This window comes from Myotis davidii, unplaced genomic scaffold (genome assembly GCF_000327345.1).
Source record: "Myotis davidii unplaced genomic scaffold, ASM32734v1 scaffold330, whole genome shotgun sequence".
NCBI classification, from domain to species: domain Eukaryota; kingdom Metazoa; phylum Chordata; class Mammalia; order Chiroptera; family Vespertilionidae; genus Myotis; species Myotis davidii.
In genome coordinates this window covers 4,819,651-4,837,452 of record NW_006283770.1, presented here as the reverse complement: position 1 = coordinate 4,837,452, position 17,802 = coordinate 4,819,651, and the positions used below count along the sequence as shown (strand labels likewise).

Here is a 17,802-nt window from a genome sequence, read left to right as displayed (position 1 = left end):
ATTAAAACAGCCACCTACCATTGTCATTCCGGGCTATCCTCCATCAGATCGGCTTCATACGAGACATTTTTCATTGTGCTACTGTGGTATTTTTTAAGAAGTAGGCATTCTTCCAGATAATGTAGGGATGGTAGATAGTTCCCTAAGGTCCTTAGAACAATTAGATATAAATTGCTTTTATAAATTTCCATGTTTACTCTCCTTTGACACTTTAATTGGAAGCATGCAAAAATGTGAATTTAATTGTGATTTCTTACCAGAAATAGTAATAGAAACCACAAGAATAATGTTTATTAGTTTGGTAAATGAAAATATCCAATAAGCATGCTAGTCCTAGATAATAAAAGGCTAATTGTCCCCTTGGGAATTCAACTGACTGGGAGTTCGACCGCTCGCTATGACATGTGCTAACCACCAGGGGGCAGTGCGGAATGAAGGAAGGCACAGCCAGCAGCCGGAAGGCCCCAACTGGCCCTGATCGCCAGCCAGGCCTAGGGACCCTACCCGTGCATGAATTTCATGCACTAGGCCTCTAGCATTTATTATAAAGATATTGGCTAAACATGGATGTGCAAATACAAAGCTTAAGCATGAAATTCGTGCACGGGTGGGGTCCCTAGGCATGGCAGGCGATCAGGGCCGATCAGGACCAGGCTGATCAGTGCCCAAAGGGCCCAGCGGGCTCAGGAGAGGAGGTGATGGTGGCCGGGCCGGGTGCAGAAGGAACAGACACCAGATGCTGATGCCGCTGTCAGCGCCCCACCACCCCACAGTTCCCCACCACCCCCACTCCTTCCTTCAGTGTTGCACTGCCACCAGGGGTCTGCTGGTTGGGGGAAGGATGGGAGAGGGGCCAGGGAAGGTTTCGATCCCCAGTTTGGAATGTGCAGGAGGCAGCCAATCAATGATTCTCTATCATCATTGATGTTTCTATCTCTATTTCCCTCTCCAAAATCAATGAAATATATATTTTTAAAATGAAATATATATTTTTAAAATGTTTTTAGAGGAAGAAAGGTAGGGCAAGGGAACTATTGACAGGGGGGCATTTGAGATCTTGCTCACATTTCAGATAGGATAACATATGGTGGTCCTCAGGGGGTGGCAGATGAGGAGTGGCAGTGGGTAGAGCAGGGCACTGCGGGCCGGCCAAGGAATGGGATGTAATGACTGAGAACATCTGTGACAGTGACACCAAGCGTGTGTTGGGGTCATTGCTGGAATCATTCAACCCTAAGAGGTTTTGATTCCAGACGGGAGGAGGAACATGGAGATCAGCGGGACTTTCTTAGCCTAGACAGTGAAGCGGGAGGCAAGAGTGGGCAGCCCTGCTTCCCTACAAATACAGTGGGGCCTTGACTTACGAGTGTCCCGACTAACGAGGTTTTTTTGAGATACGAGCTGTCTCTCAGCCGATTTTTGAGTTGCAAGCTCAAAAAAATCCAGGTTACGAGCCAGCTTCAGATACTCCACAGCTAGTTTGTACAGCAAATGTCACAGTGATTTGACATGTAATTTGAGTTATGAGCTCTATCACAGAACGAATTAAACTTGTAAGTCAAGGCCCCACTGTATAAACATGCAGTGTAACTGCACATGGATGTCAGTCACACAGCCAAATCAATGTCCAGCCAGCGCTGGTGGCTGTGTCCTGCCACTCTCTGGCTGTGCTGTGATGCTGTTGGCTGGGGGGTGGGAGGCAAGCCACACCCCAAGCGCACATAGTATGCAAAGGGGCGGGCAGGAAGCCAGAAGATGGAAGCCAGAGCTGACTTGGTGCTATTGGTCAGGGAGGCCTAAGCCATGCCCCCAAGTGCACTAGTCTAGGAAGGGGCGGGTAGGAAGCCAGTAGCTGGAAGTAGCTGCACATCACTTGTGAGTCCCTGCAAGCCACAGGGCATCAGCCAGGCAAGGTGGGGTCTGGGGAGGCTTTTTACTCCTGGAACCATTCTTCCCAGGGTAGCAGTGTCGGCTGTTTTATTTATTTTTTCTATTCTTTTATTGGAAAGCAAACTCTGGGCTTGCGGTTCCTGGCATCCCTGGGCCATAACAGTAGCCTCCAGGCCTCACTGCGCCCCCCTCCCCTTCCTCCTGGGTTGAGCATCTGGTCATTGCGGTTGTTATGCCCTTAAGGCTTTTATTATATAGGATTTTATTTGTATTACATCCCGTCTTGCACATTGATTATTTACATAAGGTTCTCATTTTGCAGTAGATAATAAGCAATTTGAGGACATAGACTATTAATATTTAACAAAAAAAGCAAGAATATACAATGGGGTAAAAACAGTTCATTCAATAAATGGTGTTGGGAAAATTGAACAGATACTTGCAACAGGGGTGCAGGGAAAGCCATATCAGGAACTTAACTCTTTCCTGTGACTCTGCAGGCTGTTACTTCAGGCATGAATTCCATGGAGGTGCTAGTGTCTGTTACAGAAGCCCAATAAGGCCCCTCAGCAACACCAAATAGAGGTAGAGGCAGCAATATTATGGGGTAGTTTAGCTAAATTCTCAACAGTGCCCTTTTGAAAGGTCATTCTAAATATGCAACTTGACTTTTATAATTTCTAAAAATCAGGATACCCACTACTGAAGGCAAAGATATGCATGTGTCATAATGAAAAATATTTTAAAGCATCTGAATCCCTAAGTTAAATCAGATGGACTGCTCTGAGTCTGTCTTGAGGGGAAAAAACAAACTGGAAGGATAAAGGATATCCTCCAAGGGTAAGGTTACTGAAGAAGAATGAATAGTTGGTTAATGAGACTTTTTTTCTTGCCTCCTTAAATTGTAAACAGAAAGTCGGGACCAAAAACAGCAATAAATCCTTAGGCAGTGTCAACATTCTTTAATGACTAGAGTCAACATGTTGACACCAGGGTTGTAAAATTAAAGTGACTAAATATCAGTGTTTATATTTGGATCCAAATATATATTGACATAATAGAGAATATTGATTAAAGGAAGGAAAAGCTGAGGATGGGAAAAGAAGGAAAGAAACTAAACTTAACTGAGCAATTAATATATGCAAGATACTCCGTTACGAGCACTCTTCCAACAGATACTTGGCAAAAAATGAAACTCGACCAGCCTTGAGAGGGATAGATAGAAATATAAATGATGAGAAACACTGTTCACCTGCCTCCTGTATGCCCCCTACTGGAGATCAAGCCCACAACCCAAGCATATGCCCTGATTGGAATTGAACTGTAACTTCCTGGTTCATAGTTTGACCCTCAACAACTGAGCACACCAGCTGGGTATAGGCTAATTCTTTATTCCATTCACCTAGTTGAGATACCTACATTGTCTCATTCACTTTGTGTCAAAATTTAGATCATAGGCATTATTATTTCCATTTTACATATAAAAGAAAGTGAGGTTAAGTTGGCATTCTCTAAAGCCATTCCACCAGCAAGTGATGCCTACGACTTCGTTTTTAATAGCCAGTGGTGTTTAAAACTGACATTAAAAAAGAGTCAAGTACAAAATATTAACCAATGTCATTCCAAAACATTCAATTAAAAAACCCACAAAGGTGTGTTAACCTAGATGCATAAGAACAATTGGACAGGTCTTGCTTAAGGCAAATGTAAACTCTTTACCAAAGAAGTCATAGGCCCTGTGACTGACTACCCACCATGACCTGTCCCATTAGGAACTTATGATCAGATCACCCTGTGAGGTTACTTTTGGTCACTGGACTTGTCAGATTTATTACAGAGCTCATTTTTCATCCATCTCCCCAGCCCCCTTTCAACTGTTCCTCCTTTACATGTGAAAATTGCATGACTATTGATTCTGCAGTATGCCAGTGTACAATTCTATAATGCATCACTTATTGTATTGTGTGTTCACTACACTAAATCAACTCTCCTTCCATCACTATCCCCCCTTACGCCCCTTCCCCTCTGGTAAGCATACTTTATATTTGTAATATCAGTGTGAACTCATATAACTGTTGGCTTTTAATCATTAATGGTAATAATAGAAGAAAGGGAAGAATGTTTAATACTTATTAATATGTATGGTAAATATTTTTATATGTTTTAAAATTTTATTCTCAAAATAACCCTATGAAGTAGCCCTATTTTACAGTGAAATAACCTGATACTCAGAAATAAGTAACTGATCAAGTTATTTGATTAAAGATCACTTCTGAATAAACATCAGAACTAAAACTTGAAGCAAAGTCAGTTTTACTCCAGAGCACTTTCATCCTTTGGCAAAACTACATTTATACTACAATGTTGGCAATTCTTCTTGCCTTTCTTAACTGCACAGTTCTCTGGAAGTTTTGGCATCTGGGTGATATTGCAACAAGATTGAGAAAACTCCACGATGAAATCTCTCATTTATGTTATCACCAAGTGAATGTTTGCTTCATCAATGACTATAAAGGTGATAAGGTGTCTATTAGAGCACGATAGCTCACGTTGTACTGTTGCTATTATTCTGTTGCTTCTCTAAGAAACACTAAGAATTTTATGAACCATATTTCATGAAGTTCCTACAATGCCCAAGAGGCACAGAAAATATAAATTTAAAGGTACTGTTCATTATAACATCAAAGTATCAAAAAAGATTTGAACTGTCTTCCAGCCACACAATATTTTCTTTAATGTTGAAATTTTTAGATTTTCATTGTTCAGATGATCAAAGGCTTGTCTCCAATAGCTATGCTTGCATTAATGAAAGCACACACGCCACTGAAAATCCTTTTGTATTTTTCTCATGACAATGGCCTGAGCTGAAGCTCTACAAGCAAAAAAAAAAAAAAAAGGGTTTTTAGGTCAAATGGATTTGGGAAATGGTTATATCATACCACCTTCTAAGAGATTTATAAGGCATTTGTGCATTATAAAGAAGTGGATTTCAATTTTCACTGTACATCTGAGTTGCTTGTGTATTGCTTAAAAATAGAAGTCTTATAGTTAGGATTTAGTTATTACCCAAGGGTATTATTTTTTAAACATAGATTATTAAAAATTCAAAAGTTAGAAATTATAATTTTTCCAGGGTAATCTTAGATTCTAGGTATAATTTAAACCCATGCAACATAAAAAGAAACAAATTTATTTCTTAGGTAGTATAGACAATTTGCCTGTGAATTTGCCTAAAATTCTTACGAATAAGGTAGTGAAGGTTTTGACTACTGGTTGCTCTTATTATAGTTACAATATACTTTTCCACTAAACTGTAGGATTATTTATTTATTTATTTAATCTTCAACCGAGGATATTTTTCCATTGATAATTAGAAAATGGGATAGTTTTTTAGAGAGGAGGAGAGGGAGAGACAGAGAGGGAAAATATCAATGTGAGAGAAACATATCAATTAGTTACCTCTTGCAGGAGCCCCAACCAGGGCTCAGGTCAGGGAGGAGCCTGCAGCCAAGGTACATGCCCTTGACCGGAATCAAACCAAAGACCCTTCTGTCCACAGGCCAATGCTCTATCCACTGAGCTAAACCAGCTAGGGATACTATAGGCTTATTTAGAAGATGGGGCTGTATGTAATCATTTTGGAGTCTCTATCAAATATACCTAAATTTAATTTTATGAAAAAATTAGGCATTTATTAAAATGCTGTAAATTGTAATATTTTCATAGTCAATGATTATTTTATTCATTTATTATTTATTCAGAGATTATACATTCGCCAATTGCTGTCTGGCAGACACTCGCTGCCATCTAAGGCTGATGAACACTCCCTCTGTTTTGTCATGGTTTATTGCCATACACATAGGCACAGAAAAGTAAAGGAATATGATGTGTATCCAAGTGAGAGCAATATAGTGTGAGAATAGGGAGCATATAAAATAACTTTTCTCTAAAATCTGAATTGGAGTAGGTTAAATCGCCTATGCAACCTTTTTAGTTATCATATAATTGTAGAATTTACAGAATGTTAGAGTTCACCAGCTTAGGTTGCCTTCTGTTTAACCCCAAGGAAGCAAACTGACTTGTTCAAGGTTAGAGCTAACCAGCGGCCATAGATTATTGAACTCCCAGGATCTGTTTTACACAAGAAAAGGATTTTGGGATATACCCTGTCCCTCTCCCACCCCCTAACAAAAAGCATATTCTTACACTAAATGATTTTTTTATGGTTACTTTAAAATGTGTTCAAAATATAAAGGAAGAAAAAAAGAAAGGGAGGATGAGAGAGCAAGGAAAATAGGATGGAAGGGAAGCAGATAAAGAAAGAAAAACAAGAAAGAAGGGAGGAAAAGCAGGGAGACAGGGAGAGGGAAAACTTCATTTTTTGACATTGGTTTAAATCAGTGATTCTCAACCTGTGGGTCGTGACCCCTTTGGTGATCGAATGACCCTTTCACAGGGGTCACCTAAGACCATCGCAAAACACACATATCTATATATAATTACATATTGTTTACAGTAGCAAAATTACAGTTATGAAGTAGCAACGAAAATAATTTTATGATTGGGGGTCACCACAACATGAGGAACTGTATTAAAGGGTCGTGGCATTAGGAAGGTTGAGAACCACTGGTTTAAATGAAAAGGATGCGCAATTAGAATACACTGTCAGCCATTCAGCTGTTTCAAAACTACTGAGGCTAATATGTAAGATTAGATTTCTTGGTTAATAAAATATTGGATATTATACTCAAGAAATATGATATTTTTAATGTTTTTAAGATTTTATGCCAGACAGATTGATGATCATATTGTTTATATCACTTCCTGGCTTGAAATATTGATGTTCCTTCAGGCATTACATACCATTGACAATATGTAATGGACTCTTAGAGGCTAGACACAATCCAAATGTAGTTGTTTTGTACTTCTTCATTTTATTTTATTTTTTACAAAGAAAGAACTTTGCATTAGAATTGAACTTTGTTGTGGTAACTGACTCTATAAGCACCGCTGAGATCCCAAACCCATGGTGACTGCTTAACTTCTCCTTGGGACCCCACCCATTTTGTGATGCTTTTGTTCTTAGCTTACCCTTTCAGCTTGTATCAAAGTGAAGGAAATGTCTCCATGGGAAGAATTCAAGAGCATTTTTCTAACGCCTTCCTTTACTTAATTTAACTTCCTGACCTGTTTTCAATTGCAACTTTTACAGGAGGACAAGACATGTTTGATGAAGCATAAAGAAAACCCCCCAAGCAATGGCAGTGCAAAACCAGAGCCTATCCCACAGGTATTTCTGTTGTTGTTGTTGGTTGGTTGGTTGGTTGGTTTTTACTATGTCAGAAAGCACTCTTTTTATTTTCTAATTAGTATTATTTTATTTTATTTTTTCTATAAGTATTCATTCCCTCTATGCCCTCTTCCACCTCCACACCCTCTCCCTGCAATCACCACCTTGTTGCCTATGTCCATGAGTTCTCTCTCTCCTTTTTTGTTCTCTTTTGTTCAATCCTTCCACTCCCTCTTCCTCACTTCCACACCAAAACTGTCTGCCTGCTCCCTATCTAGGAACCTGTCTCTATTTTGCTTGGTAGTTCAGTTTGTTCATTAGATTCCACATATGGGTGAAATCATATGGTACTTGTCTTTCTCTGACTGGCTTTTTTCATAGTGTAATGTTCTCTTTTTTTCAAAACTATGTTTTTATTGATTTCAGAGGGAGGGAGAGAGAGAGAGAGAGAGAGAGAGAGAGAGAGAGAGAGAGAGACAACAATGAGAGAGAAACAGGTATTGGCTGTCTCCTGCATGCCCCCCTCCCCACCCCCACCACAGGGATCCAGCCCGAATTCTGGGCAGGTACCCTAACTAGGAATGGAACCAGTGACCTACTGGTGCATGGGTTGATGCTCAACCAACTAAGCCACACTCACTGGGCCATAATGTTCTCTTACATGTATTTGCTTTAGTGAGTTTTCTCTTTTGCTCTTACTGAAGCAGCGATGTTGTAGAGCCAAATCAAATATATTCCTTCACCTAGTGCTTCTGTACCTTTCCATGATTAATATGCCTGCCACTGAGCTTTTAGTTTTATTATCTGAGGTCCTCAGAAGAACAAGGGTAAGGGAGGTGTCCCTCCCCTCACCCACAACCAAGAAACAAAACAAAAATAAACTCAGAACAAAAACAAGCATCTATTCCTTAGGGTCAAATAAAAAGATTTGTGGATAAGAGGAGGTAAAAAAAAAAAAAAAGTACATCTAATCCCACAAAAACAATTAAAAAAAACAACTCAGGAGCTTATTTCTGAACTTCTATCTTTATTGTTCAATATTTGACTAAAAATATTAAAACAATTCTTAGGTGTCATTTCACTTGACACATTTTTTTTAAAATTTTGGGTGAGATTTGAATGGTTTGGCCAAAGTTTTCTCAAAATATTTTAAAATATTTTGCCATTAGTAGACAATATAGTATGAACTTTCATGAAGTAGCAATAGTAACATATTTCCCTTTATTTTATTTTTGTTGGGAATTAGTTTTCTATCAGATATTTGTTGAGACATATGAATTTAAATTACTATTCCATTACACTTTAAATTTTGTCACATACTAATATATCTATATGCTAGAGGCCCAATGAATGAAAATTCGTGCAAGAGTAGGCCTTCCTTCCCCTGGCTGCTGGCACCGGCTTCCCTCTGGCACCCAGGACCCAGGCTGCTTCCCTCCTCCAGCCAACCACAGGCACCCGGGACTCAGGCTGGCTTCCCTCAGGCTGCCTGCAAGCACCCAGGACCCGGGCTGCGTTCCCTCTGACCCTGGCTTAGTCAGGAAGGACATCTGGAATGACATCAGGAAGACATTCAATCTAATTAGCATATTACCCTTTTGGTGTGTGTGTGTGTGTGTGTGTGTGTATTTGACTCTCCTAATTGTCTTTTTGTGCTGTTTGACAGAAATTGCAAATGCCCCCTTGTACTGAATGTGAAGTCGAAAAAACCCAAGGAAAAAAATTCACCAGCTTTGAAGGAAGGGTGACTAAAGAAGAAAAAATACTGTAAATGTCAAGAAACTGTGTTTAAAACATTCATTTGCTATTGTCTTCATATCCTTTTTAGACCATAGTCTTGATGGAAATACTAAGTTTTTAAATCAGGTAACTTTTTCACAATTTTGTGTACTTTATCAAGTATTCTTCAAATTGTCCAAATGATTCCAGGCCAATTATGATCCTCAAGCAATAACCTAATTAAAACAGATATCTTCAGTCAAAAATGTCATTGTCATCAGTAACTTGCCCAGTATAATTGGTCTCTTTTGAACTCAAATGCAATATAAGTTAATTCTTATGATTCATTTGAGTATCTAGTACAGTGATGGCGAACTTATGACAAGCATGTCAGAGGTGACACGCGAACTCATTTTTTTGGTTGATTTTTCTTTGTTAAATGGCATTTAAACATATAAGTAAATATAAAAAATATAAATCTTTCTTTTACTATGGTTGCAAATATCAAAAAATTTCTATATGTGATACAGCACCAGAGTTAAGTTAGGGTTTTCCAAAATGCTGACACGCCGAGCTCAAAAGGCTCGCCATCACTGCTCTAGTACTTCTGTGATCTAATATGTAAAATCTGCTGGAGGATGATAAAATGTCCTCCATCCTCAGCATTCTTAGAGTCCAAATTGCAATCATATCATAAAGAATTTGGTCCCCACTGGCTAATTGGATTCACATTCTTCAAGATTGGAATATGAATATTTGTTTGAGAGGGTTTATTGCTCTTCTTATTATGTTGAGCCATGGCTAACCAATATCAAGGCAGTTCTGTCAGGGATTTAGTCAGTTAACAGAATTCATTAAGTGTATTTGGTATAATGTAGATAAAATATCTAAATGAAGGACTAAATTTCTGACACAACTCATTAGATTTTTTGGCATTCTATAGACACATCCCTATGGTTGTCTGCTGGAATGACTCCAAGTTAGAGTCAAGTTATTTGAAATGCTTGGCATAATTTTTGATATGAAATTTGTGTACTGAAATGTGGGATGGAGAGGGGGTTCCAAAATACAAATGTACAAGCAGATGCAGATGATATACATTTAAAAATGGGGATTTGGTGGAAGTAAAATAGCCATATGGAGCCAATGAACCCAGATTTGTATGTCTTGGAAACAAATGTATTAAAACAAAAAATGGCTGTGATAATCTTTGAAGTTGGAGCTCCATATAGGACTATCAGTGATCAAATAAATTCACTCCTGAATAATTTGAACATAGTTCACAAGAAAGAGAAATTGATAATTCAATAATTATATGACTGATAGGATGGATATAGCATCGAACTTACAAACTCAAATTAATGGATAAAATGATCATTGTAGTTGGTCTGAGCCAAATATATGTAGACCCATTTGCAGAAAGCATATAAAAGTATGGGATTTATACAATGGATATGCCAAGCATTCATTGGGGCATTGAATCCTGACAGGCTGTGCTAGAAATACTTAATAATATACACAGATTTCATGAAATCTTTAATCAGTAGATGAAATTAAATTCTGGTATAAAATGGCACACCTTTGATCAGGATGACATAATCAAAGAAATGTAGTGATTCGGAGAAATGGCAAACTATCATTAACAGTAAAAGTAACATTGTGGCTGTTGTATTTACAGAATAACTGTGTCATTTATCAGTATTTTTCAGATTATAGGCTAATTCTAAGAAAGAAAGAGAATTAATTTTATAGATGACCCATAGAATTTACAGGTAAGTGACCATAATAGAGAGAAGATCAAAGTCCAAAGTTTCTGTTGACTTCTTGCTCTGAAAAATTTGATTATATGAGCAGGAATATGGCTCATTTCTCAAGTCCTGTTCCTTATAATTTTTCCACTGTAACCATAAACCCTAGCCATCTTCAAAGTCTTATGAAAGGGAAGTAGATAAGTTAGTTTTAATTTAGGTCCACTTTCCTACCCCAACCTTGTGCCTCAACTTCACTCCTACACTCTATGGATCCTATGAAAGTTGATCACCCATTTCACCTTAGCACAGTATGTTATAAGGCATCCTTGGAACTAATAAAAAGAAAATCAGGCTGATATTTTCTGAAATTTTATAGCATATATGATAAAAAATGAGAATTTGGCATAATATTAATCAAATTTGAATGGCTTATTTGTAATTTTTTTTCTATGCTATAAATTACTATCCTAGTAGTGATAATAAAAATCAAGTTGCTTCTCTTAATTATTGTTATGATCAAGTGGGCTTTGAATGAATATAATGTACATGCTTTTTCTTTAATGATAGATAGTATTCTATGTCCTGCAGACTTTACTGTGGTATACTCATTGCATTATTTGTTTCAAAACAAAAGGAATTTGTACCAGAAGAGCTTTATAAATATTTTTAAGAAATATTCTGAGAGTTCCTTTTGATAGTTAAGTACATAATACCTTTATTAGTATGCTCTGTGAATGTAATGAATGCATTTTATTTCTCTCAATCCTTTAATTACTTTAAAATAGCATCAGAGAGGTTTAAAATGCTTTACTTACATGTGTGGCTTTTGTCTATAAAAGAGGGGCCATTTCTTATTATGTCTTTTAATTACTAGTAATAGCTCTATAAATAGATGATTGTTTTTTGAGGAGTTAACATTAGCCTAACTATCCTCATATGGAAGAAAACGTTAACCTGAATGTTGAATATATATAGTATGAATTCTATTATGTACCTGTAATGGTAAGCAGTGAAAGATTTCTTATGTTTTGCAGACTATGAACTGATTTCTATTGAGAAACATACTTACTGATGGACTAACTTAATATATGGGTTACCAGAACTACAACAACTTATTTCTCTCTAGTTATCTTAAAGTATTAAACTGCTATATATTCATTCTAAGTTATGAATTTGTTTTGGATTTTGTATTTTCTCTTATATCCAACTACGTGAATTGGAGTAGTGCCTCAAGTGTATCAGAATAAATGCTGAGTGTGTCTATCCAATGCCAACATTTTCAGATGAAAAGTAAAAGATTCAGTAACTCATCTGGATGTGATTTCCTGTGTGATCCTAAATCTCTGAATGCTGAATATATTAGATGGCTAACTATTGATTTCCATTCCTTAATCACCTATTTAGCATTGCAGTGCTATTTCAGACATAATTCTGTTTCATAAAATATACTGGATTACAAGTCTAAGACAGTTCTAGTTCTATGTGAAAGAGACATTGGCTGTTTTAGATGACAATGTGGATAAGTGGATTAAAACAGTATCTGTGAACTTTTAATAGTGGAATCTTTTATTTTTATAGCTCGGTACTGTAATTAGCACTAATTGCAGCAGAGGCTGAAATATTATCAACGCATAGAGTAGGGTGAGCTGGCCAGACTTAGAGAGTGATGAAAACATATACTTGTTTACTTAGGGAACATTTTCTGTCATGTGTAAAGTCTTAAACTTTCCCGAATTATTTGTTCATCTGGATTATGTACTATAGTGTTAATGTCCAAGTGATGAAGGATAAAAGGTACTGAAAGATGGCCTATTTTTCCTCAATAAAGATTTATTTCCAAAACTACAATGTATATTATTCTACATAAACTAATTGAAAAAAACAACAACAAATATTAACATTAAAAATAGTGCTTGCTTCTGTGTATCAAGAGCTAAGAACTTTTTAAAGATATCCTGGAAGTTTCTTCAATCTCTCTTTGCCAGTCTCTCCTGGAAATCTTCTATTTTACTTAGAGTGTTTTTTTTTTCTTTCTTTTTAACAGAGTTCCATGATGGCAAAGATTTTTGTCTTTTTGTCTGAAAATGAGTCTCAAGTGCTTAGAACCAACTGCCCCATAGAAAGTGCTCAAATATTTGCTGAATGAATTAATTCAGAACCTAAAGCAGCAAGGGAAGAAGGAAGGGAAGCTAAAAGTAGGATAACAGGGACTATTAAAACCAGTGTTTTAAGAAGAGGAAATAAATGCTATCTTTTAGGGTTTTGTTGTTATTTGTTTTGTTTGTAGGCTTTTTTCCTTTGCCTTTTTCTCTGGAAGGTTTATATATGGACCTGTAGCTGTGACTTTAAGCAGAGTGGATATGACAGTGCTGGATGAATTTTGGAATGCAGCTCAATGTAATGGACATAATTCATAGGGAATGTATGTGTCCTCATTGGAATCCAGCTTTGACATTCACTCTGACTTGCATAGGTCACTTAATTTCTTTTAGCATTAGTTTCTGAGCTCTTGAGAGATTTTCCTCTGTTCTGCTGAGCCCTAGTCCTTTAGCAGTCATAACTCAAGGACCGCCGTGGAAGTAAATGAACATCTAGAGGATAGGGCTCTGGACTCCACAAACCCTCACCTTCAATAGTATCTATACTTTTCTTTAAATGTATTTTTTAAATATATGTTTTTATTGATTTCAGAGAGTAAGGGAGAGAGAAAGAGAGATATAAACATCAATGATGAGACAGAATCATTGATTGGCTGCTTCCTGCTCGCCCCTTACTTGGGATTGATGCTCCACCACTGAGCCATGCCAGCTGGGCTAAATGTATTTTTCAATTACAGTTTACATTCAATATTATTCTGTATTAGTTTCAGACACACAGGAAAGTGGTTAGAAAATCACATGCTTTACAGAGTGGTCCCCTGATTGCTTCAAAATACCTGGCCCATATTTAAGTATCTCAAAATTATTGACTATACAGTGGGGCCTTGACTTACAAGTTTAATTCGTTCAGAGACCGAGCTCTTTAAGGAGCTCGTTAACTCAAATTACTCTGTCAACTCAATGCAAAAAATCGGCCGAGAGACAGCTGGTATCTCAAAAAACTTGTTAGTCGGGACACTCATAAGTCAAGGCCCCACTGTATTTCCTATGTTCTAATCCACATCTCTGTGGCTCTTCTGCAATGACCAATTTATACTGCTTGATCCCTTCACTTTTTCCACCCAGCCCCATCAACCCACTCCCTGCTGACATTTGTCAGTCTGTTCTAGAGTATTTATTCTTTCATATAATCCATTGTGTTTAAGCATTTGCCAGGGCTGACTGGCAGGCCCTGAGCAAGGGATGAGCAGACTGCTTTGACACGCATTTCTGTGAAAGAGAGGGTTAAGGGTTTTACTTGACAAGTAAAGAGCAGTCCTATTTGACTGCCTTCTTAGACTTTTATTGTCACAACAGCTTGAACTAAAATTAACCTCTAGATGTAACCAGTAGGGTAAGTATCCTTGAGAAAGCACATGTTTCTACAAGGTCAGGTCTAAAAGACTAAACAGAGATTTTAGTAAAATAACCAGGGGTTCAGACTTGTTTGGAAAAGTCAAGGTAGGGGCTGCCATCTTCAGCAAGGTCCTCTCAGAGGCCCCTGACCTTTCGGAGAATTCTCCTTACAGACATTCCAACCAAGTCCCGTGCTTTCCCACACACATTCTGCAATCCTGTCAATGGTGAAAGGGAGTCCAAAGTCCAATTTCAAAGTGATTTGAATATCGCTGAATAAGATAATCGCTATGATTTGTTCATTTGTTCATTCAACTATTCCACTTTTCCATTAGGACACAATGGTAAGCAAAAGTACTAATTTTGAATACTAATATTACACTTAATGCCAGTCACTGTTTTAGATATGGTGAAGAGATCAAGCAAAGAAAAACAAAACTCATAGACGCAGACAATAGTATGGTGATTACCAGAGGGAAAGGGGAGTGGGGCAAGGGGAGGTAGAGGGTAAAGGGTGGATTAATGTTATGGAAGGAGACTTGATTTGGGTGGTGAACACATGATACAATATATAGATGATGTATTATAGAATTGTATACCTGAAACCTATATAAATTTATTAACCAATGTCACTTCAATAAATTCAATAAAAGTATTATAAATATTCTCAGGATTATTTGAGACATATTACAATTATCCATGGGACACGGGGAGTGGAGTATGAAGGCAACTTGGCTTGTAATGTCTTTATTCAGAAAAGGATACTAAACTAAGATTAATGAACGTATAATATTTTGTATGGTGTTCAAAACCTTAAAAATTGTAGGCATTATTCTATCAGTTTCTATACACATTTGTGCTTTCTGGCAGTTGTGAACATTTTAATTTGTAGATGCATAAGTTTAGTATGAATCCCCCTCATATGTTTACATACTTATCCATGTATGTGCATGCCGGCATGCCTATGTTCATGGATGTTAAATCAGCAAAACATGCATATACCAGTTGAAAGTTTATTTTTCTACCCTGATTCTATTCCTATTCACATGTTTCATGTTATTTTAACACAGAAATTCTAAGAGCACAGTAGATAACTGTCCAATGCAATTGCAATGAATACACAATTCTAATTTGGACTGTGCAAATGGACATACAAATTAGCATCTCCAATCAGCTATTTGATGTAGACAATCATCCCCATCCCTCAAATTCACAGGCTTTACTCATGTTCCTCTTTATGTCTGTTCATTTGTCAATAGTTAGACCTAGTTTAGGGAGTTGCATTTGGAGTTATTCACCAGATAACCTAAAAAGGGGAACCCCTTTCAGCATGGCTTTGTATGCATGGATAATCAAAGGAATTTTAAACAACTATACTTATAGTAACCGAAGCATTTTTTACTTGAGAAAAATGAGGTAGGTAATTATACTAGTAATTATCCACTCTGTAGTAGAGCACAGATACACTGTTAGAGAAATAAAAGTGAATTCATAAGATGAAAGAATGGGAGGTATTTTATTTATCTCAAATGGTAATGAGATAATGTTCTTGTGACAGGAATTTGCTGAGGAAGTTTCCAGACACAGATAACTTTGAAATTACTACATCTCTGAAAACCAGTATGGTTTTATGAGGAAATACTTTGCTTAGGTTTTGTCTTTCTCTCTCTCTCTCTCTCTCTCTCTCTCTCTCTCTCTCTCTCTCTCTTTAAATAAAGTGATGCATTGTTACTTTGCCTTTCCTCTATGTGTTTTACTTGAAATTGAGGTTAAATGCAATTCATTGAATTACTATAATTTTAGAATAAAATACTAACTACTCCGTGGTACAACTGCCAAGGTTAATTGGCTTTTACTTAAGATCTCATGTGATTTGTATACTTTTACTTTCCAAGATAATGTAAAGATAGATTTGTCTGGTTGACTCATACTGCCCTTTCTAGGAGCTCCCGCTTCACCAGGTGACCTGGTAGGTAATTATTTCTCTTTAACACATCATACCATTCAATGTTTCCTTTTATTCCCTGAGATATGAATAAACAATGCAAACTGACTGGGTCTCTTTTCGAAGGTTGACCTGTGTGTCTTGCAGAGGCCAAGGAGCAGGGAGGTACGGCGGTAGTGCTAAATTTTTAGAGAAATTCTCAAAAGCCTTCCTTGAGCTTGGGTCTTGATTTTGTTTCTAAAAACACACAACTTCCAGGGCAGCTTTATCAAAAGATACTTTATATATACACACATACACACATGCATGCACACATACACACACACCTTTAGGAGTGTACACATAACACTAAAACAGTTAAAATTGATTGTGAGCAAAGACTTGGAGTCAGACTGTTTACCTTAAGTTCTTTGTTTTGCTAACCTCTGGGTGTTTCAGTGTCTTCACCAGTATATTAGGAATAATAAGATCACAATGATAGCTATTTCCATTAAGTATTAAATGAGATTATATAAATAGAAAAAAACTATGAACATTTAATAAACACTACTTATTTCAATTTTAAAGGTATCTATACATACACAAATTCCCAATAGTAAAATTATCATGCAAATGGAATTGGACATATGTATATTCCTCTCTCTGTGTTTGTTTAGTGTGTGTGTGTGTGTGTGTGTGTGTGTGTGTGTGTGTGGTGAGCAGGAGGTATGATATGTCTTACCTAAAAAGAAACTCCCCTAAATTTGATTATCTGAAGAAAAAGGCTGGATTTGTCTAGATAGTGCTACATTGAGCTCATATTTCTTAAGATATGAATGAGCTGAGATATGATCACCCTTTTAAAACCAGTGGGTAGTGGCATCAAGTGTGCCTCCATTGATTAAACAAACAACAGCTAAATAATTTTTCTCCTAAATTTATCTAATTTCTCTCTCCTGTTGAGAGTCAAAATACTAATTAATGGATTCTCTTTATTTCTTTCCTAAGAACTTAATTATTTCCTTTACCCTTCTGGTGTGAATTATTTTCCAGATTGCTTTTTGTTTTGTTTTGTTTTACTATTATTTATCTTAATGGGTAATTAATAACATCTGGGGGAAAATGAGAAGTTTATTTACTCTAACTTGCAACCATAATAATTTCTATAAGATGCATCATAGGCTATAATCCAAGGAGATATGGGACAGTTTTGTTTTTTTGTGAATTAAGCTAAGAGGTATATGAATAAAATATATACATGAACCAATAATATTTTTATAGTAAAAGAACAAAAATATGTGCATTGCAAATTCTTTTGCTTTCTAAGTTTTAAACTTGCATAGGCTGAGTACTAGGTTTGCTGGAACCTTTAAAACACCAATAAAACATTAATCAAAACCAAGCCTCATTTCAGATTTTATAGTAGAAATGATTCCATGCACATTCATAGCTTTTTTGAAACTGTATTTTTATCTTCATTTGGGGGGGAAAAAGCATCAACTTTCCTTTTCAATCATTTTTCATTCCCACTTCAAAGCCTAGTGGACTTTTTTATCCCCTCCCTCTACCCCATCCTCCCTTTGATTAAAGAAAAGGATTTGAAAAGACTCTTTCCTGGTGTGCCCTGAAATTTCTTTTGAGGTAATAAACGAGATAAGTTCTCTGTGTACCTAAAAGCCCTGACAAGTTTGGAATTCTTATAACTGACACACTCATTAAACATATATATATATT

General features: G+C 36.8%; 1 protein-coding gene across 2 annotated transcripts in view; it reads left to right on the top strand.

The window, feature by feature from the left end:
• Nucleotides 1-9,157, top strand: part of LUZP2 (leucine zipper protein 2) — a 298,803-nt gene extending 289,646 nt beyond the window's left edge. For both annotated transcript variants that reach the window (XM_006753962.2, XM_006753963.2), the window contains exons 11-12: nucleotides 7,103-7,180; nucleotides 8,847-9,157. In XM_006753962.2, coding sequence (XP_006754025.1) covers nucleotides 7,103-7,180; nucleotides 8,847-8,951 — 183 coding nt within the window. In that variant the 3' untranslated portion in view covers nucleotides 8,952-9,157. The remainder of the gene's footprint in view (nucleotides 1-7,102; nucleotides 7,181-8,846) is intronic.
• The last annotated feature ends 8,645 nt before the right edge of the window (nucleotides 9,158-17,802 follow it).